A 21,825-nucleotide genomic window follows, 5' to 3' on the forward strand; every position below is an offset into this window, starting at 1 on the left:
GTCGAAAAACGCGTGCTTTCAGAGCTACTGTCTGCCAAAAGTTGATATCAAGTGCCCTAGCTCAAAAACCATGGGACTTAAGCAGTAATTTATATCTATATTTTAGAGTAATAAGGTACTTTAGGAACGGGTCACACCCGCTGCTCAAAAACATTATTACTTTAATAGAAATTCCGCAAAGTTATGTATAATATTGCTAACTGCTTCAGCTAAATCACATAACTCAAGTTACGGCGCTTCAACTTGACTATTTGAACTTTCAATAGGTTACACTTCAAAAGAATTATGTTATTTTCTTTCTCTATTCCATTTTTATGTGGTAATGTATTTTCAACTAACAATCGTGAGAAGTAAATACGGCGTAGTCTTTGAAATTCGCGCTACTCGAAAATCTTCATTAAAAATTTCGTCTCAAGCATAAACTGAACTTAGAAACACTCATCTCAACATAAGCGTATGACTATAAAAATAATACATTCCAGCAATACAGAAAAAAATGTTTATCGAACACCAATAGTAGCATAAATTTAATTTTTAGGAATATGTTACACATGCAAATATAAATATTACTAACATGCAGAAAAATAAATAAGCAAAACTTATAGTATTATCTGTACGAATAAACATATTCTAGTAATAGGGAAACCTTACTACTTTTAACCGAAAAAAAAATGTATATCAGCATTCGGCAAGCCACATCCCAAGCACTTAGCTTCCAAAAATGGAAAAAGAAATCAATAAATTCCAAATGAGAATATCTGCAGCCTTCTAAGAATTAAAAACATACAACGGGAAATATTCAATGAAGTGCTGATTTTTCAATTGCAAGCTTACAACTTACAAAAAACTATGACACTAAAAAAAACATCAATATTGCATAAAATATCGAAGAAATAAAATGGGCCTAAGCAAATTCCAAAACATTTGCACATTTTCTTTTTTTTAATGGGTTTACCGAACTAATACCAAGTATGTAATACAAATTAAAAATTACTAACATCTCTATACAGTGATAGGTACTCATATGAACAACGTTTATAGAAAGGAAAATATTTTACAATATCATCGAGATAAATTCATTAACATTTAATCCCTTGACAGTCTCATAGATACCAATTAAATACATCCATATTGAAAGTTTTAAAAAAACTGAACATTCGTGCACTTCGATTGTCTTTGTTAGAGTTGTGTTGGGTGGTAATAAGATATGGATTCATGTGTACAATAGGTCTGGTGTTGGCAGCCCAAAATCGGAAATCTGTGCGGTAGGTGTGCGGCTAGTTCGAGGTTTATTCAAGATTGTCAATATATTAGGCAACTGCGCAGCACACGCTGATGACAATATACAGAGCTCATAGCAAAACATTACGAAAAACGAATAGTGAATGAAATATAGGACTAGGCAAGAGGAATTCTGCATATTACAGAGTAGTGCTTGAGAAATTTTCTTCTGACCGAGACCTAGTTAAGAAAACCATGAGCTACAATGATACAAATCCAATTTGGTACATAGGCCAACATGATTTGACCTTCAGTTATCGCCACTGGTAAAACTAGACGCCTGTAGAAACAGTGATGTCGCGTCCGGAAGTTTTTGAGCCCTACTAAAGAGGACTGTCATAAGAAACCGTACAGGTAGTGCAGCCCAACTGACTGAGTATTCAATTAGCATCTGGAATGATATATTTCTACGATCAATCCGACGAGAACCACATAATATTTACAATCGGGTTGTAATTTAGAAACCTCCAATTACAAAAATTTACACTGTAGCGCGACAATGATGGTCCCGAGAACATGAAAACATGGACTGGCAAGTATTGGAAAAGGATAATATGGATCAGCGAGACATATTGCTCCTTGTTTACATGTCCAATGTATGAAAGATGCCCAAACAGGCGAAGCTCCGGAATACTTTCTACAGTTACACACAACTGCGGCTGTGTGGGCCGCAATTTCGCAGTATAACGTTGGCCGTATTAATACTCGTAAAGGACGTATTATTATCAATGTTTATGTGGACGGTTAAGCTGACTAGATGCACCCTATGATTTCCTTATAATAACATAGTCTTCTGCGATAACAATGCTCCAACACACACACCCAGATCTGTTCAGGCACGATATATGGAACATACGGATGGATTTCCAACACTTCTTCCGGTCCGCTTACTCCCCGGATTACTTAATATTTATGATGAGTCTTAAAATGGCGAATCTTGTGCAGATTTCTTTATCCATTTATCGCTACGAGCTGCACTGCATTAAGAATTCCTCTGGATAGATTCGCAATTTATGTGCCTCAATTCCACAACAAATGCAAGGTAGACTAAAGGTGATTCAATGCCATATTGATTAGGTAAGTTGAATTTTGTTAAGGGGTTTTCATTATTTTGAAAGCCATCTGTATATAACGTTAATAACTATTTGTAACACAATTTATAATTGTGTCAAGAAATTTAAAAGCTTTAAACACTATCAATATGCAAATTCTTTCAGCGGGTCTGTAACGTGTAACTCGGTAAGCCGAATGAATATCACATTATATTTCGATCAAAGGAAAAAAAAAAATCAAACGTGAGTTAGGATACTATCTATTTTATCGCTTTTAAATTTGCTTTATCTCCCTCAATTGATGATTAAGAAACTTCTATGGTTTAATCCGTAACTCTCTGTCATCAATGATATAAATACAGAAATAAGAGGTACTCTGACGCACGATAAAGTTCGTTCTGAGTATCTGAACGGTACCGCACTAAAATAACAAATGTTCTTGTAGATACGTGCCTTTGACACTCAAGCACCGCTTGCTCTGTGACTTAGCATTTGATTAGTTAGAAATTAAGACGTAAATAATGTGGTTATTGCTTCCTTAACATTTTGGTACTTTTCAAGAGTAACGAAGCAGTTTGAAAGAATATGGAAATTCACAAAATTCGGTGCAAAATTTAAACATCTCATAATCCTTCGACATTACCGACAACTGATTTAACTAAACCTGTGACATTAAAAGCAATAAGGTGAACTAGACTCTTCGTCTAAGAACCAGAATGACAAATACTGTCAAAAATTCTTGTAATTCGAAGATTTAAGTGTTCAAAATTTTGTCCTTTATTTTGTTACAGCTCTCCGGTAAATTTTCAAAGTATCTTTGTTACCCATAAATAAAAATGTTCTTCGTCTATACTTATTTATACCACTGTTCTGAGGCATAATTTTATTGCAAATATTCAAGTGGCCGAAACTTGACTCTTAATTAACACTATTTAATTATTACTCTTCAGATGGACGAAAAATTTGAAGTTCTTTTAACTTTAGCTCACAATAAAGTCACTTCTCAACACACACACAGATAGAAGGAGACTAAATCTACCATCGGTTCATACAACATAAAGAATAAACTAGACCACAAACATTTTCCGATTTATACTAAAATGTAATTTGACAGTTAACATACCACAACGAAACGAACTTACATATTCTGAGACACATATCACAAACACAAAGGAAATAAGTGTTTTTCAAGTACGTTGTAAGCCTTGCAACAAAATCTGCACTTCCATGTGTGAAGCAATAAACCGGTTTTCAGAATTTTGAAAAAAAAAAAAAAAGTATAATGGTAGAAATAATAATGCCTATCGGCTATTTACTAATACGCTAATGTTCTCCATGCACACAGAGTTACTTACGAGACGTTACGAAAGATAAATAAAACGTGGTTGAGTGGCTGCTCCAAACAAATAACACATGCTTATTTTTTTTTCTTTTTCAGTAATACACATTTGTGCAAAGTTTAACATAAATAATCATAAGATCACTATAACCGATCTATCATAATAATGTTTTCATGCAAAATCAGTTGTCGCAGCCACTACAAACCACAGATAATGTGCCTAATTTCTTGCCGGGGTTTATTCCCCGGTACCTGTGTGCTGGGAGGCTGTGGGATCGTGACGTGCACAATGCTGACCCCACTGGATGGGGGTGCTGCAATCAAGGAAGGGGGCTGGGAGTTTTGTACCGAAGTCACAGCTGGGGAACTCGTCTCCCCAGGAGAGGGAGCAAGTGGATCACCTCCAGAATTTCCTGCATTCCCATTTTCTTCTACCATTGTTTCCATATCCCCAAATCGACCCCTACGAGGAAAGAGAGAACAAATTAGAGTTAATATTACATTCAAAACAACACTTAAAAAGTCTTAATATGTCAGTACAAACTAAAACCTACAATAAATTCTATAAAGCTAGTGTAAAGATAATTTTTACTGTCCTGTACCTTACACGATAGATGCACTCAAATTTTCAACATAATAAAAATGCATAATTAAGAGTTCACCAATAAGAACGTCAGCACCTTAAGATGAAATAGAATGAAAACTACAAGCGATAATGATTTTTATTTTTATCATTATAGTGAAAAGCATCAACATTATCGTGCACTGAAGATGTCACTCATATGTCCTCATCATCTGCTTCGGTAACTGGAATGGATTCTGAGATTCAATTTCGCATCATATTTGCACATATATTGTGCGGTAAATTCTCAATGGTGCATTCAGTGTTCGTGGCTTGTTCTCACAAATCTGACTGAGACTTGAGATAATCCTACACAAAACAATGCAGCGGGAAGGAAAGGAGGGAGGTCACATGAATCCTACCGGCAAGTTCCCATTACTGCTTCTCGACAGAACGTGTCCGGAGAACTACTGATGCCACAAGTCTAGAGGAATCAATTCAACCTACTAGAGCAGATGACATTTGAACGACTTACCTTCAAAACATATCATTAATCACTCTTCACAATAATATTTTATTACAGGTTGTACGTTTCATTCTATCTCACTGTAAATTTCTCTTTTTCTTGTTGGTAAACCTTCTACATCATAATGCTAGGTTTACACGAATAATACAGTCAGTGACACTAGTTGGATTATTGTCAAAATACCTTTGATGACAGTGATTCCACAATACTTTATTCTGTATCTAGAAAAGATAGTCAAGAAACCTATTATACCTGCATTTACAAAAATCAAGTACTATCATCAACAACAAGAGAGAAATACAAATGTTGCACTTTACTCAAAAAATATAAATAGGTCTACAACCCATCAATAAAATACTGTTATTACTTTAGCACAAATCAAGTGGCTGTTATAAAGGAAATTCAAAGTGTGATTTAAATGTGAACCTGTTTAAAAATCTTTTCCTCTTATTCACATTTTCATACAGAACTCATTTCATTGATTAATTAGCAACTATTACATAGTTATTGAAATGCGATATTGAACAGTAAATGACATTTATTCCATTATTGTGCAAGCCCGTAAATAGGTTTAAATACTTCCAGTGTTGGACAAAAAGAAGTTACAGAAGTTCAGAGAACAGGTGTGCTTGCATAAAAGCTCGGAAGTGGTGAGCAGAAGTAGAAGTGTATCGACTAATATTTGTTGCCGATTTTTCTGTGTACGCGTTTTGAAGAGATATATTAATGTAATGTAAAAATAGATTTCGGTTAGCATGACAACTGCGCTTGACGATGATTCCGAACAGGATCGAAATATTGTGAGGATAATGACTTAAACACGAAGTTAGAGATATAAGGTAGGATTTTAAGTTTTAAAGCATGACCCACAGTTTCCACAAAGATTTTCACATCGTCTAAACTTTGCAACATTCAAAGAACAAAATTAAGGGTTTTCTGGGTAGTTGTCTAATACGAACAACTTCTGATGAATAGGCCTATAGCAGCAATAATTAAATTCGACAATCTGAAAAAAATTTTACGAAATTTTGATAAAAGTCTCTAGAGTAATTTGAACGAAAAAGTATAAAAGAATGGATCATATTGCCACTTGACCCACAAATGTCTATTTTTATTTCAGCATTTTGGAGAAAAGTTTACATTATAAGGAAAAAAAAAATCCATGTTAAGAACTGACTCATTTCTACTGCAATTCTCCCGTAAGCGCTGCTGACTTAATACGAAGACGTGATCCTTGAGTATCACATTACACAAATTATACCACTTATTGGTGTCTTATAAATACGAATACCGGTATATATATATATATGAAGAAAGCGTAAAGTAAGTCACTGAACTGAACTGTGCAATATTTTGAAAATCCCTTATCTACGACTTCCTTCACAGAGACCGCAACTGTTAACTGGTTACATCGAGGGAAAAAAAAAAAACCTTAAAATCAAGGCGGAGAACGGATAAAACAATTTTGAAGTTCATACTAACTATTTACATGTTAGAGAACACAAACGAACGAAAGCACTTTTTAAAACTCATGCCTCACCATGTCACTCAAGACTTTGGGCCACTTCAAATTTCGACAAAATGACTACAAATTTATCTGGATTGCAGACAATGGAAATAACTGTTTGTGCCGCCTATAGAGAAATGAGTGATGGAAAAGCATTTTAACGGGTCTGTTATGAATCTTTTCAGAACTATCTGAAACTTTTTACCATTAGAGTAACATTCGGAAACGTCACTTGTTAATGTATAATTCAAGGTTTATGTGTATCTTAGGCCTCTTATCCGGTGTTAAAAAGAAATAGCAGTTTTGTTTTTTTTATTTATTTATTTTTTTTTTACCAAGGTTGTTTATTACGTCAAATACAAGGAAATTTCTATCTCCGTCAAAATCTTTCTTTCCTTCCGCTAGTTTGCCATTATTTACTAACAGCAGAATGCCGTACATAAAAATATCGCTTCACATAAACCGGATAGAAGATATCTTATTACCAATCAACGGAAATGTATCAACACTATTCAGAAGCAATTAAAAGTTTTAAATTTACACTTTATAGAATTATTATCATCTGAACAGAGTCGTAAGCTTAGACGGTTAATAGATATAACAAGTGTAATAATGAAGGTATGAGAACACCGAAATACATCTATGCATATGATTTTTCATCTACAATTTCACGTGGTCGAATTCCAACAGCGTTCCAGCACCTTGCCTTTAGTGCTTACAGTTTCGGTGTCGATTTCCCACGAAAGTGCTACACCCTTTTCCTTATAAGCTAGGATAAGGAGTCATCGAACTTAAATATTTTCTTTTCTTTGACGGAAACTAGAAAGGAACTTCAAGAATCTACATCTGTCACCCAATCTTACGTATATCACAAACAATTTGACGATTTTGCAATGATTCCTTTCTACATCAATCGTTGTCCAAATTACCAGACTAATGTTGTTCATTGGTTCTCTATAACGTTTGCAGAAAATATTTTAGTAGTTAATTTGAAATTAATAAAAGTATTTGCCTCCCCCTTTCTTTCGGCCTCTTAAGAAGTCTCTTCTTCAGGCGCAGATGAAAAATCTTTGTTACCATTTTCTTTGTGTGTGTGTGTGTGTGTGTGTGTGTCTTTGGCTCCGTAGAATGACTGATGCAGAAGCTGTAAAAAGCAGACCTGTTCGTTTTTTTTATTTTCATCTTTTTTTTTAACCATTACAGTTGAAGATGTAGTATATGAAAAATTATGGTGATTCTTATATTGTAGTATTGCTGTTACATAAATTATCTAGCATGAAATGCATTAGATGCCCAATTTCTTGTAACTAGTACATTTTTGACAGTGATTAGAACAGTATCTATAGATTTAAATATGTGTTTTAGAAGTTCCAACATCCATATCAGACCAACAAAAATATTTTTTTAAAAAATTAGATCAATATGTATGGCATTTGAATAGGGCTACCATATGTCACCATTTATGAAATGAAATCTTTAAGTTTTACGTCTCACGCTTAAGCCGGGTAGGCTAAAGGAGACGGTGAAGATGAGAAATGAACGAAATGGTGGAATGAAGAAAGTGGGAGGAAACGGGAGAAGCCCGTGAAAACCCACATGCACGGCGTTTGTCCACCACAGTCCACACGGCGCGAGCTGGGATTGAACCAGGGACCCCAAGCACCGGAGGTGAACGCTCTACCACTGAGCCACCGCGCCCCCCTGTCACCATTTATGTATGTGGACATTTCCACATTTTGACAGTAAAAATTTCCGCCTTTTATGTAACATATCAAATTTAAATGGTCAAATCTACACAAACTATGGTTCTATTTATTATTATTGTGTTAATTATATTGTTTTCAGCATATCAGCCAATTACAAAAAAAAGTATAAAAAAAGTACAATTATAAAAATGTGTTATCATTTTGGCATTTCAGAACATGGTAACCCTACGTTAGAGCAGTATTAAAGGCGATGCGATATAATAAAACATTCTTGGAATACGGGTCTTGTTTTGATGTAATATACTTTTCCTATTATGCTACCCTCTTTACTTTGTGTACTAAGTGACCATTCAAGAATATTATTTTCTGTATAGTGGAGAATATTCTTGAATGTAAGTATGGTGACTAACCAGAGAGGTTCTAGGAAGTTACAGATTTTAAAAGGAAAGAAAGCAAATAAAAGTAGATAAATATAACAAAAATTAAACACGTCCTGTTGTATAGCGATAATGTTTACCATAAAACAAGCTGAAATGAAAGGCTTGCCTTTAACTGAAAAATTAGCCTTTGCGGGATTTCTAATTCCTGTCTCACCCATGAAGAAAATGTTAGCTAGTTTCAGAGATCAATTTACTTGTCCTTAACTTGTGAACATGATCATCGCATTTTTGCCTCTATTATGTGAAAGAAGAGCACCCTCTCCCCCCCCCCAAAAAAAAAGATTCTCGAGCAGCCTGCTAACTCATTCTGTTGGAGGGAGACCCGGGTCGATTCCCGGCGGGAGACCATGTGGTCCGGATCCCACGTTAATCAGTAGGTTCCGTCTCATATAGCCTCGCTGCTGAAAGGGACATTAAACTCAAAATCAACTCAATTCATTGCAATAGGTTTACACTAGTGACGCTACATTTGTAAACACAAATATAGCTTTTGCGTACTGTGCAGAAATACTCCGCCGCCGGAAAATACGGTGCTGGTTTACTTTTAGCACACCACATTTTGGAAAATATGCAGGTAAAATTCAATACTTTGTATGAAATGAAATACTGATTAAAAAAAAAAAATCCGCAAGCGATAGAATTAAATACAAAGCAATACACCTGTATTTTAGGCTTACAAGTATAGGGTTACTTGTGTAAAATCATTACAAGTGTTTTACGATGGATAAAATAAGTGAGTGCATATGAAAGATGACTGTGTCAGATATTACTTTCTACGGGAGGTGTGTTTCTGCACAGTACACAAACGCTGTATTTTATGTTTACAACTGGGGCGCTACTACTATGAAACCATGGCAAGTGCTATTGAAATTCGTACCATTATCAAAACCCACTTCTTTTCGGCACTCTCGCTTATGCGTATACCCACCTTCGGTGACGCGCTGCTCCTTTCGGGCACATCCCAATACTAACGCTCGTTTTTCCCCAGTGGTCAATGTTCCGTTAAGGAGGTCCAGTAATTTCTTCCAAACGAAATTTCCAATTTCTCCAATTTGATTACATAATACAAGGTTATATTAGGTTAGTTTTTGACCCCCTTGGACTCCCCCAGCTTCGCACTACCGTAACTTTATTAGATAGCATTCGTGCTTTTTACTAGCCCCCTAGCACATGGTGTGTTTTTTGTAGTGTAGTTTTTGCCATACATCTGGACACCATATTTATACGCAAACTGTCAAAGAACTGTAATTTTTCAACAATTACTTCTGATGGCCCCTTTGAATATTATCCATGCAAAGTGAGATGTTTTCATGTCGACCAGCGCAAAGCATTTAGAAGGCAATTAGAAGGAAATCAGTGAATGACTTGTAATATTTCAACAATTACTTCGAGTGGTGTGGCAAAAGTAAACCTGCACGGAAAATATAAACATCTTTCATATGGACTCACTTATTTTATGCATTGTAAAGTACGCGTAATGATTTTACACTAGGTATAGTAACTCCATACCCGTTAACAAAATGCAGCTATATTACTATTTAATTGTCATTTACAGAAATCTGCTTCATGTAAACATGTTTTCTCATGCATAGTATTGAACTATACCTACAAATTTTGTAAGTTGTTGTGTGCCTAATCTTAAGCAGCAATTAAACTGTAGATAGTTACATATACTTATTGGCGGTGAGTTTTCTCTATGTACGGTAAACCACCACTCGGAGGACAAGCTTGCCGAGTAAATGTAAAACTAGCATTTCTTATTATATTTAACTGATATAAATACACGTTATAATGATAAAGTGACAGTAATATCAATTTTGTTAGTTTGGTTGATTGGAGTTTACCACCCCTTTTCAGCATCGAGGTTTACAGAATGGAACGTAATGCACAACATAGGATTCGAACTACTACCCAGGTATGCATCCAAGAATGGTCAGATTGCATGTTTAGACCTGACAAAAAATACATGCGTTACAAAATAAGTCACGAAGTACACTTTCTCACAACATACAGCCTTATAAGAAAAACTACAGTATGATAATCTATCTGTGCCAATAGGATAAATACTTTGGATAATAAAAAAGAGAAAACAACGTTAACCGTTGACAAATCCTAAGTAAACCTGATATCTGTTGCATTTAAAGTATTAATTGATCCTAATAAAAAAATAAGCTTCTTGCATGACTGGTTTGGAATTTTAGTTTTCTCGCATAATCTTTTTTTTCAAGGTTACCATTTCAAGGTGAGAGCCGAGGGAACTACCGGTACCATAGTTCGTATTTTGTATAAAGGTTTACCAAATAAAAATAAAAATTCATAAATAAATGCACGTGAGTGAATAACATTTTACGTTATGATTAATAAGATTCAACTATAAACATAGCAAGTGAGAACAGTGTGAAGCCCGGTACTCATTGACGCTATTTTCATATTACTGTTACGATAATTGTTGTTTCATAATGCCATAGAACTTACATGATGCATTACGTAATCCCATTACCAACGAGAAGCTCTTTTAACACAGTGGCCAATGAATTACTTATATTCCTTAAGCACTTTCGATTTTCCTTATGGGCTCTACAGCCAAACACAGGTCTCGTCTTTTGCATGGCGTTACCAGAAAACTTACAAGATCATGTTCTATTCATAGTGTCGCAAAAACGTGCAATATATAGAACTATTAAGCATTATCTGCGACAGTAATTGTCATGTCACTGCATATTATATCTCATTAAATCTCGCACACAACTTGGAATTGCAGCAGACCACTATGACTATCCGCGAGCGAACATTTCTCGCCACAGTGCTTTTTTCCTCAATTTACGCACTTTCATTCTTACAAGACGCCATATTATGCAGCTTTTCCTGTATGTGAATATTATCATCCATTAAGTAACAGTATTTGCTATTTCATGCGACAAACAATATCGGTTGTCGACAAGTAAACACTGACCACGCTTCACTGTTATTCTTCAGCTGAGTACTTACCAGTTACGTATTCCTCGTCACCAACTTTGCCGCAATCGGAGTGGGCAAACAGGCATGTACGTAGTAGCCACGTCAAAATTACGGAGCCTTCGTCACAGCAGAACAAGAGAGGACCGCGTCACATCTAAATATATCTTTGTATCACTCCGCGTTGTAGGAACTATTGGTGGAGAACTCAATACCCAAGCAACATGCATCCGCCCGTGTGAGTCAGAGATTGCGAAATAGGTACGCAGAACGCTCGCACAAAATATTTGATATCGTTTGTTATGTAGTTCCTCATCCAGATTGTTGTGTAAGAGAAGTCGAAAGAAAGGAAAATAATCTCAACATTATTAAATTGTGAGGATCGTTTTAAAGCACTCAGTTCGTATCGCGAGCTTCGTTTGGTGTGAAAACATGTCGTAATATGTTGGAATCGTCCTGCTTCGCTTGCATACAAACTTCATGTTTAATGCGTAGCATAGATTACATCTACCTGTACGCTCGAAGCACGAAAGTATTAACCCTCATAACAGTTTATTGTTACAGCGGTAACAAATACTTCGAGCACGTATAGTGTAATTCATGATTTGATACATGAGCAAACAAACTTGCACAGACATAGCCTACCGATTTCGCTAATGGAATATCCCTGGATCAAAATAGAAATGATTCTTAACGATTAAAGTACTACATTAATTAATAAACGTTAAATAATTATTATACACAACTTCAGCAGTGAGACTCATGTTCACGTCTACATAGAAATAAATAAACCCCTTAATGTAAAATCCTAATAGCTCTGTTACGTGTAGCTAATACTGAGATACGTATTTCTGTTCATTTTTAAATTTCTAACAAATTAAATAAAGGCTTCAATGCCGTAGGTACACACATGAAATTGCCAATCGAAACTATTTAGTAGAAGAGTTACAAAGAAATAATGAGACCTACAGTAATATGTTTTTTCGCTCTTATTTTCTTGAATAATAAAAAGGAAAGAAGTACACATAAAAACTAAAACCCTGTCAGAATCTGGAATTTACTTATCACGCAGTACTTCATATTGTATGCAGTGGCGTCGGTTCTCTTACAACTTTAGGGAGCACGTTCAAGCATGTGCGTTTCGCTGTCAAAGTATCCATGAATAATCCAAAACCTGAGGGGCGGGGCACAATGATGATTTTAGGGTGTGACGTAGGGGAAGTTTCTCGACAAGGCATATTGGCGATCTTGCTTGGCGCGAGTTATCAGTATTTCTTACAGTACTTTTGCCCGCATATATTTTCCCCGGAAAGTCCACCGGAGAAAATCTGAAATCATTACTGTCCGGTAGTAGCGTAACTAAGGACGCATGGGTCTCCCCGCAAAAATGTCGTAAGACCCCCCCCCCCATACACACGCTTTCCACGTCCAGGGTGGCACGTAAAATTTTTAGAGAACATGTAGCCTATTTGAATGTTCCTTCTAGCCAGTCAGTACTTGCTCATATTATGCAAGAAAATTGCACATAATAATAATTTGCTATTATTGCTAAGCAATTGTATGGAACTAAAAAAAAAAATAAAATAAAATGACTTAAAAATTAAGCAGTAAAAAACTTCTTCCTTAAAAAATAAATTAGCACATGAAATGTTTGCTCAGAACTTTCCAAACCGGTGAACCGTTTGGAAGAAGAATTCGTTGACCATTTAGTCACATCAATATGGTGACTTTCTTGGCTTTTAATGTACAGGATTGAGAAAAAGGCTCAATCATCTGTGATATTGTGCTACAGCCGGATGGCACCAAGAATAAACTGTACATTCTAGACATTAAAACGGAAAACGAAGTAAACGAGGATGGATCATTGGACAAGTTCAAAAACATGCAGAAAATGAAGAACAGAAAGGTAGATAATATATCTTTTGAGTTTATTAAAAATACAGAAGAATGAAAATCAAAAATTCGAAATTCGCAATCAAATCAAGTGTCATCGTAAGACTTCTTTCAGTGAGTTAAGATTTTGTTAGCTAAAAAATCGAAATATCCGAGGACTATAAAACTACAATGCTGCAAATGCCTTTAAGAACACTGAATAGAAATTCACCGTAGGAATGTCAAAATGAAGAAATTATCTAAGAACCACATTATATATAAATTTAATTTCTTTTCGGTAAATAGTTTACCAGTGATGGAAGAAAATTATGATGAATTGTGTTGCTAAAGGTAGAAAGTGCGGATACTACTCGTAAAGTAGATTCCAGTTTACTCATAATTTTGATGTAACTTTAGTTGGGGTCTACTAGCATTCTAGTCGTCCGCGTCCCCCCCCCCAATTTTAACATGCCAGAGACGCCCATGAGTCACCCCAATAATTTCTTTCAAAAACTAGCGAGTAGCCCACAGGAATCTTATGAGAGAAGTCATACTAGTAAAAAACTAGTTTTATCGCTTGAAACTAAAGGAATAAGGGTTCTCTAACGTATTAATTGTTATATACAACAATTAGTACACTGAGGAAGCTGCTTTATTCTTTTAGTTTCAAGCAAGAAATTTTATTCTTTACTGGTGTGACTTCCCTTATGAGCCGCCTCTGGAGTGGTCATGATGTTCTTATTGATCAATCTATGTTTTTCGGCCTTTAGTTTTCTGAAGAATCGGCCAGGTGTTGCAGTCTTTGCATGGAAAACTGAGATATAGTTGCAACATCACATTGTTTAATACCACATAATTTTAACCTCCTAACATCATAATCGAAACTTAAATGGCCCCCCGCATTTAGGCCCCGTTACTTACACCACTGCTGCCCGGACGTCTAGGATGGTGCTCTTGAGTGGAACTTGATATTACATCATACTACCAACCTTACTATTTAAAAAAACAAAAATAAATAAATAAATAAATAAATAATAATAAAAAAAAGCTTTAAGACGTCACTATAAATTTAAATAGCTGCGAGACGTACTTTGGTTGAATTACATTGTTAATCGCTAGAAGTATTTTGTACCACCTACTTTTTGTTGTTTGCTTTCACAGAAACATTACTTTCAATAATGTTTTTTTTTTTAAATATTCTTACTTTCTGTTGTTTCAGATGTAGGAGGGAGGCCTTTCCCATTGCTCTAGTGGCTAGCGCATTCGCCTTTGATGCACGTATTTCTAGGTTCGATTTCCGTACCGGTAGGAGAACACAAAAAGATTAATTTCGCAATCATATACTTTCATTAATCATTCCTCTTCTTTAGCTTGATGTGCATAACCATGGAACTTTCAACTTTAAAAAGAAAAAAAAATTCTTTCTTTTCTTTAAAGTTGCACTATAGCACAAGGAATTCACGCTATTCAAGAAATTGAAATTAATTAATTTTCCCAACACTGCTCAATTTCTCTCTTCAATTTGAATTTCTCGATCAATTCTGTAAAAAAAATCATTCAGTTACATATAGTGATGTGATGCTAGATTTGTTTGGTAGGTATACGCTCAACCGTTTTAAAATATGTAGCGTGTACCCACCCCATATATGCTCCTTTTTTCCAGTGGCGGCTGGCAGATCTAGCCCGGGGCCGGGGGGCTTAGGCCTCCCAGTTTTCAGAGTGACGAAAATAATTTAAGCTATTATTTATATATTTTGAAACTTTATAGTAAATTTATGATATACTTATCATGGTCTGGCAGCTCCCTCCCCAGTTTTTACCTTCTAGATCCGCCACTGCTTTTCTCGTAAATTTTAAGTTGAGTATATGCTGAACTAATATATAATATAAAAGTATTTGACGGATAGCTCCTCCTAGAGCACTCGACCGATTTTCATGAATTTGGTATATGAGTATACAATAGCTCAACTTAAGTTATCACATTAGTTTTCCCAAAGGGTAAAAGTATGGGAGAAGACGGGGAGACTCCGTCCCCCCACCTCGAAAATAGATGTACAGCGTCCCCCAAGTTCCTAAAAAAGTACAATGGGCCAAGATAGGCAGGAGGAACGGCGTGGCGTCATATCGCTACCTACCGTCCCCCACCTTTTCAGATCCACTTTTACTCCTGAGTTTTCCCGAAAGGTGTATCGTAAGGTGATTGAGGAGTTAAAAAAAAAAAAAAAGACAAAAATATAGTACGTCATAAGCCCGTCAGATAGAAAGACTCTCAATATACAGTATAAACTCGTCATTAAAAATAAGGGGACATATATTCCAGCGTTTTTTGAGTTTTCATTTTAAGGGGGAGGGGAGTATTTTCTATGGGCCTAGAAATAAAAACTAGTGTAACGATATTCGGCTGTCCATTTCGTTTAGGCTGCTGCACCGAATTTGATCATTTTTGGTACATGAGACCATTGCCTACGTAGAATTTTATCACATTAAGGACATTACGGTGATAAGGAGTGAGGGGTGGGATGAGGTGGGGATGACGTAAAAATAATCGAAAACAACCGACATTAGTGTGCAATTCATAGTCTTCGGGGTCGTTGGAATGAGCAATGGCACTCCATATGTCGTTTAACTCCAAATTCATCTTCCTTCGGCACGGGGGTGGAAAGGGGTAACATGTAAAATAATCGAAAACGACAAATGTTAGTCTCGAATCCATGGCTTTCGCGGTCATGAGATGAATAGTGACACTCCCGATCCGTTTAAATTACAAGTTCAACCCACTATCGAGATGGGAATTGTGGCAAGGGGTGACATTAGGGATTTCCATTATTACACTTTCATTGAAATTCGTATCCTAACAAGGATACGAAGCAATACCCCTTAAAGGAAAAGTTTGCCAAATAGTAGTGAGATGTGTCTTATTATATGGAGCGGAATGTTCGACCACGGAGAAGAGAGAGACGAACAGAAGCAGAATGTAGCAGAGATGAAGATGCTGCGGTGGATGTGTGGAGTGACGCGGAAGAACAAAATTAGCAATGAAGTGTTCCGGAGAACTCTAAAGACGAGATCAGTAGTAGAAAAACTGTAAGAAAGTAGACTGAGATGGTTTGGGTGTGTAAGAAGATCTTTGAAATACCGAGTAGATGCTATAGAAGTGAGTGGGAAACTAGTCCGAGGTCGGCCAAAGAAGAAGTGGGGAGATTGTGTTAAGAACGATATTTATTTATTTATTTATTTAACAATCACCAGATATGGCACAGTGTGATGTCACAGCGGATATGACGCAAGATAGAAACAGGTGGAGGACAGCGATCCGGAAAGTCGATCCCAGGTAACTGGGAAAAAGGCTTAGAAGGAGAACAAGGAATGAAGCAGCTGGGAGGTGAAATCTAGAACACAATGTATAACATCGGACAGGATTCAGAGAACAGCTGTATACGGAATAGAAAGTAATTTGTGCAGAATGAGTACGAAGTGCGAGGGAAAAAAAGCAAAATGTCTACGATTGAAAAAGTAGACGAAAACAAAAGTAACGGTTACTGTACTAACTATGTGGTCGATTGATAAAGACAGTCGACTTCGGAGTGAGAGGTCATGGGTTCAAATCACACCGTCGGTTTCCATTGCTCCAAGATCACGGGCATTTTGACGTTCATCATTCTGATGATCCGCCTTCCCAAAACGAACCTTCTGAATTCACTAGATTTAGTGGCGAAGGTTGGTTGATGGTACGTTTTTATTTATTTATTTATTTAGTATGTAGATGGAGTAATGAAACCTGGATAATCTTAAAGGAAGTTGTGATTTCAGGTTTTCCCCGGAGGAGTGGGTTGACTTCCAATATACGGAAAATGAACGTAATACTGAAAATAAATACTCGAGATCCACATTGAGCACGATCCCGAAATATGGTCCCGTCTATTTGTAGAACCTAGGACGAAAGTAAATTGGGGAGACAATGACGTAGAGGAGAATCACATATCCAGCATAAATAAATTATTTTGCTCCAAATTCGACTTTTTATATCAATAATACTTATTATTTCATTATGAGTGCATGCCACGATGCTAATAGTATAGTCAAAAATGTCTTACAAAATGATGGTTCAATGTCTTAATATTTACAATCCCAAAAATGAACTATTTTTCCTGAAGTTTATCGAACCTTTACTCCTATGACGCAGGACGTAGGGTGACCATAAAAGTTCTGATCCAGGGGGAGATTTTCGTAACTTTAAGGGAAAATTTACCTTCCGAACCACCTCCTGAAATCATCACTGGTTTTACCGTAGGAGAATGCGAATATAGTGGAAACCAGAAGTTTCGTATAAGAGACCCAATTTACTATGGGACAGATAGAGATGTGTTTTAGTAACAAATTCGTCTAAACTCTTGCTCATCATCCTTAATGGGATCTGCTTTCGCTTGAACTCAGTCGATAAACATTGCTAGAACTCGCGCTTATTTATTGAGCTTACTTACACTAGGATTATTAATCATCAACTATAACAAAAATGAAGAAAGTCTTGCCTACATTTTAGGATAACATGTTGACATTCTCTTAGTGGAACAGAAACAGTTCAGTTCCGATAATCGATCACAGCAATCGAACCTGGAACCTTCCGATTACAAATCAAGAACATTAACTATTACTCTGTGCCCAGTGGCAGCTCCTGAGGAAAGTTGCATCGGTAAAAATTAAAGTTTTTTCTATCACTTCAAACTAAGGGAAGAAGAATACTTACTTAATCGTACCTGCGTAAGTACTTAATAATAATATTTTACCTGTACTAGTTGCTGCGCCCAAGCCTTCGGATCGATGTATACTGTAGATAGCAGCAGGTCCGTATCCACGGGGGTCTAGGGGGCCGCTCCCCCTAAATTTTTGCTGGCCCCCTAAAATTTTCACGGTAGGCTTGGAAATTAACTTTAATATGGTTGGATCGTCCTTCCCCCTACATTTTTGGGCTGGTTACCGGCCTTGGTTGTAGTCGTACCTAATTAAAGGCTCCAATTCTTTACATTTAAATTTTTCTTTTTAGTTCACGCACCAACCACCCCGAAGTACATATTTTTATGCAATTACTCAGTTATTCAAGGATTTTGTTTATATACAAAAACCCAGCAGGATTTGCGGCATTTATTATAATCAGGAAGGCAAGTTCTAGCGCACATAGCAAAGTCTATTAGCGTGACTGTTCTCTATTAAGAATTACCGTTAGGTCTACGCGCTGAGGCTGCTTTTAGCTGCTTAAGGAATTCTCATTGTGTTCCATTGTTTTTCCATAACCAACATTACAAATCTCTTAAACGAAGTTGTATAACATTCCAGGATAGCGTGATGAACAGTCTGACTTGTTTCTCTTTTAGAATTTGGGTAAGAATTAGTACATTCGAAAAATCTTATTCCATTAGTTTGGAGCGATAAAACTTTATTATCTACCGGTGTGACTTCCCTCATGAGCCGCCACTGTTTGTGCCTCTCCTTTCTTCATCAGATTGATATATACAATATTTTAATTTACAACCTTCAAAATGCAAATAAACGATAAAGAATGGTAATATAGAAATATGTGAAATGAAGAGAGAGATAAGAAGCGGGGGAGATCCCATAACTCACAATGGAGTCCAACCAGGCCCATCTTGTATAGCACGAGAAACCACCACCAAGTCAATGTACCTCCCAATTTTATTTCGAATTGAGACACGTTTGCCATCTGTATGTATGACTCAAATGTGGTATTTTTACCTTTGAAAATATGAACACAAAATTTAATATTATCAGTTATAATTTTCCTGAGGGTGCTGTGATGGCTCAGTGGTAGGGGAGTCACATATATTATGTAAGGTACTGGTTCGATCCTAGCTTGCGCCAAGTAAGTATTGTGGTAGGCAAACACCTTGTGAATGGGTTTCCTTGTGGTTCTCTCGTTCCCTCTCACTTTTTTTATGCCACTATTTCGTTCATTCTTATCATCAACGTCTCTCTTAGCCTCCGTGCATAATTCTGGTACGTTAAATTTTAAAAATCCTGACATATTTGGTCTAAATTTAAGATAATAATAATAATAATAATAATAATAATAATAATAATAATAATAATAATAATAATAATAATAATAATAATAATAATAATATCAACTCTGTGACACGAAAGCCCGAAGCGTTAAGGTACAAAATAAGTATATTTAAATTACATGAAATGAGTTAAATTAACATGGAATTTTATAGAATATCATGTAATTATGTGAAATGTTAATGACATTCTTCCTAGTCTAATGGTTAGAGAGCACTCCTTTCATGCATGAAGTTCCGGCTTCGATACCCGGTGAGATAATATCAAATGCACTATCGTTGTTCAGATCGCACTTTACGGTAGAACTCTTCTACTGTAATGTTATCTAACCTCGCTGCTGACCAAGGACGCAGATACAAATTAACCAAAAAAACAATAATGTTCAGAACTACTTTAAGGAACTATTTACGACTATGAAAGCTAGACGATCGCAGATGTCGAAATTGTTACTATTCGTTGACACATAGGCCTGCACTTATCTTTATTATAAAAGCTTGATTTTTTTTAAAAGGAAAAGTACTGTTCACATGTATCAGTTTGGATTATCTAAGATCAAACATTCATAATTAATCTCTGCTATCAAATATCAGATGTTAAAATGTTTTACGACATCAAAAGATGATACGTCCCCACCCACAATTCTTGTATTCATAACGGATTAAACTAAATCACCTTCATTTGTTAAACCATTTAATGGAGACAGTGTTTGCTCTAATGCGAAGTGTCCCCATTTCGGTTCTAGGCTATGTACGCTTGTGATAAACAGAGATATTGTAATACCTCATTAGAGAAGGCTCAAGTTTCTACAGGCAGTGGCGTACATCAGGACTGTTTACCGTCCTTTAAGCCTCTTCTGTATAGCATTAAGCAAAAATATATACAGTGGCAAATCTTGAGAAAGTCACATCGACGAAAATTAAGCTTCAAAATAAGAAAAGAAAACTAATGTAATTTTCTAATTCTAGTGTACAAAACTTAGAATATTAGGTAATTTTCCTTCCCTTACAAGGTACATTCGCGAAGTGTCCCCTCGGGATTCGTGTAAAATTGATTCAAATGCAAAGTTCTCCGCGGCCCAATGTGTATTGTACTAATTTTAGCGGCCCATGTGGGTAATGTGCATATTTATGGGCCTTCATATATCCGGAATTTTTTCAACCACTACTATAAAGCTCAGTGGCAAAATTGCTTTTCCTTTCTTTAGATATAATTGGACATGAATGTGGGTATATGCAAAGCAAATAGGATCAAGTACTGCTTCTCTGACACGTGTTACCAATCACGGCCGCCATCTTGGATCCGCCATATTGGATTCAACTTTCGGTTGAATCCAACTTTATGGGTTGATAGAGACGAGTCGAAGGATTGCCGCTAGTGTCCCACTGCCGGCAGGGTTTCGTCGAGTCGAAATAGATATCTCGCGACGGGGTGTTGAAGTTACCACCGCGTAGCAGCAAGGACTTCGTTTTGGTCCGCGCTCCTTCGATTCGTCGCGGAGAATCGCGAAGGGACCAACACGAACTATCGCCAGTCATGTACATCGGTTATTATTATTATATATTATTTTTTTATGATGAATTGTTCCTAAAGTGAGCTCCGTAGGTCAAGAATAACCTCTGCCTCAACATCATGAAGTGAAAAATCTTGAGTGCGATAATTGTATATAGGAGAGGTGGCGAAAAGGGCCAAAATCGGCCCCCTTGATTTTTCAATTCATTTATGCTATAATGGTAGTACTAGAGCAGATATGTATGAAAAACAGAATGTTAACCAAATATATTTTGCAATTAAGGTTTTACACATCATCATTTGTTAACAAAAAATGCACAATCGTATTATATTGTAGGTAACATGGACAAGAAACTAACATTAATGATGAAAACGAAACAAAATGAATATTAAAAAGACAAAACGTTTCCTTTTTTTATGTTGTCAAAACACTATTTGTGGTATCCCCTATTAGAACTTCGTGATATAGGCCTATTACAGAATGACAATATCACAATAGTAATTTTATTAGTTTGTTCTTCACAGACCACTCTGCCGTAACACAACATGTAGAGAGACACACGGTTCTATTTTCGCTTTCCTGTCAATCTGAGTCTCCTGCTTTGTCATCATCAGCATCTTCGTCATCAGACCAGCCAACTGCAGCATCTTGTATAAAATCTTGATAATGTGCGGAGTGTCTTTCTTTTTGGTGATGAAGGTGTCGATAGTAACCAAGAAACCACAACACAGAAGCAATGTGAGCACAGCATCCAACAACACGTGCTCCAACTTTACACTGGCAATACCAAGATCCAACTGTAGCTATATTATACTGTATCCATAGAGTGTGTATCTTGGACGATGTCTGTCGGCTCTGAATTAAAACTCTTATTACATCTGAACATTCTCTGTGTGAGAACAACTTGTAAAGGCCTAGTTCATCTGTATGTTCAGCTGTATAAGAGGTCACCTGTTTCAGCTGATATATGCCCAAGGTCAGTTGTTTAAGTTCTTCAAGT

At 36.3% G+C, this 21,825-nt stretch overlaps 1 protein-coding gene across 16 annotated transcripts in view; it reads right to left on the minus strand.

Annotated features, from left to right (window-relative positions):
* The window catches only part of LOC145671065 (cyclic AMP-dependent transcription factor ATF-1-like), a 52,688-nt gene extending 41,017 nt beyond the window's left edge, over positions 1-11,671 (minus strand). For 5 of the 16 annotated variants that reach the window (XR_014128437.1, XM_081739772.1, XM_081739767.1 and 2 more), the window contains exons 1-2: positions 10,889-11,394; positions 3,925-4,135 (exon numbers count right to left, since the gene is read on the minus strand). Coding sequence is in view for 15 of the 16 variants with exons in the window: in XM_081739772.1 (XP_081595898.1) it covers positions 3,925-4,135; positions 10,889-10,890 (213 nt within the window). In the remaining variant the exon portion in view is untranslated. The other 11 variants (XM_081739776.1, XM_081739773.1, XM_081739768.1 and 8 more) reach the window with 7 other exon arrangements.
* Positions 11,672-21,825: the final 10,154 nt, after the last annotated feature.

Source organism: Thermobia domestica, chromosome 15 (genome assembly GCF_964235325.1).
Source record: "Thermobia domestica chromosome 15, izTheDome1.hap1.1, whole genome shotgun sequence".
NCBI lineage: Eukaryota > Metazoa > Arthropoda > Insecta > Zygentoma > Lepismatidae > Thermobia > Thermobia domestica.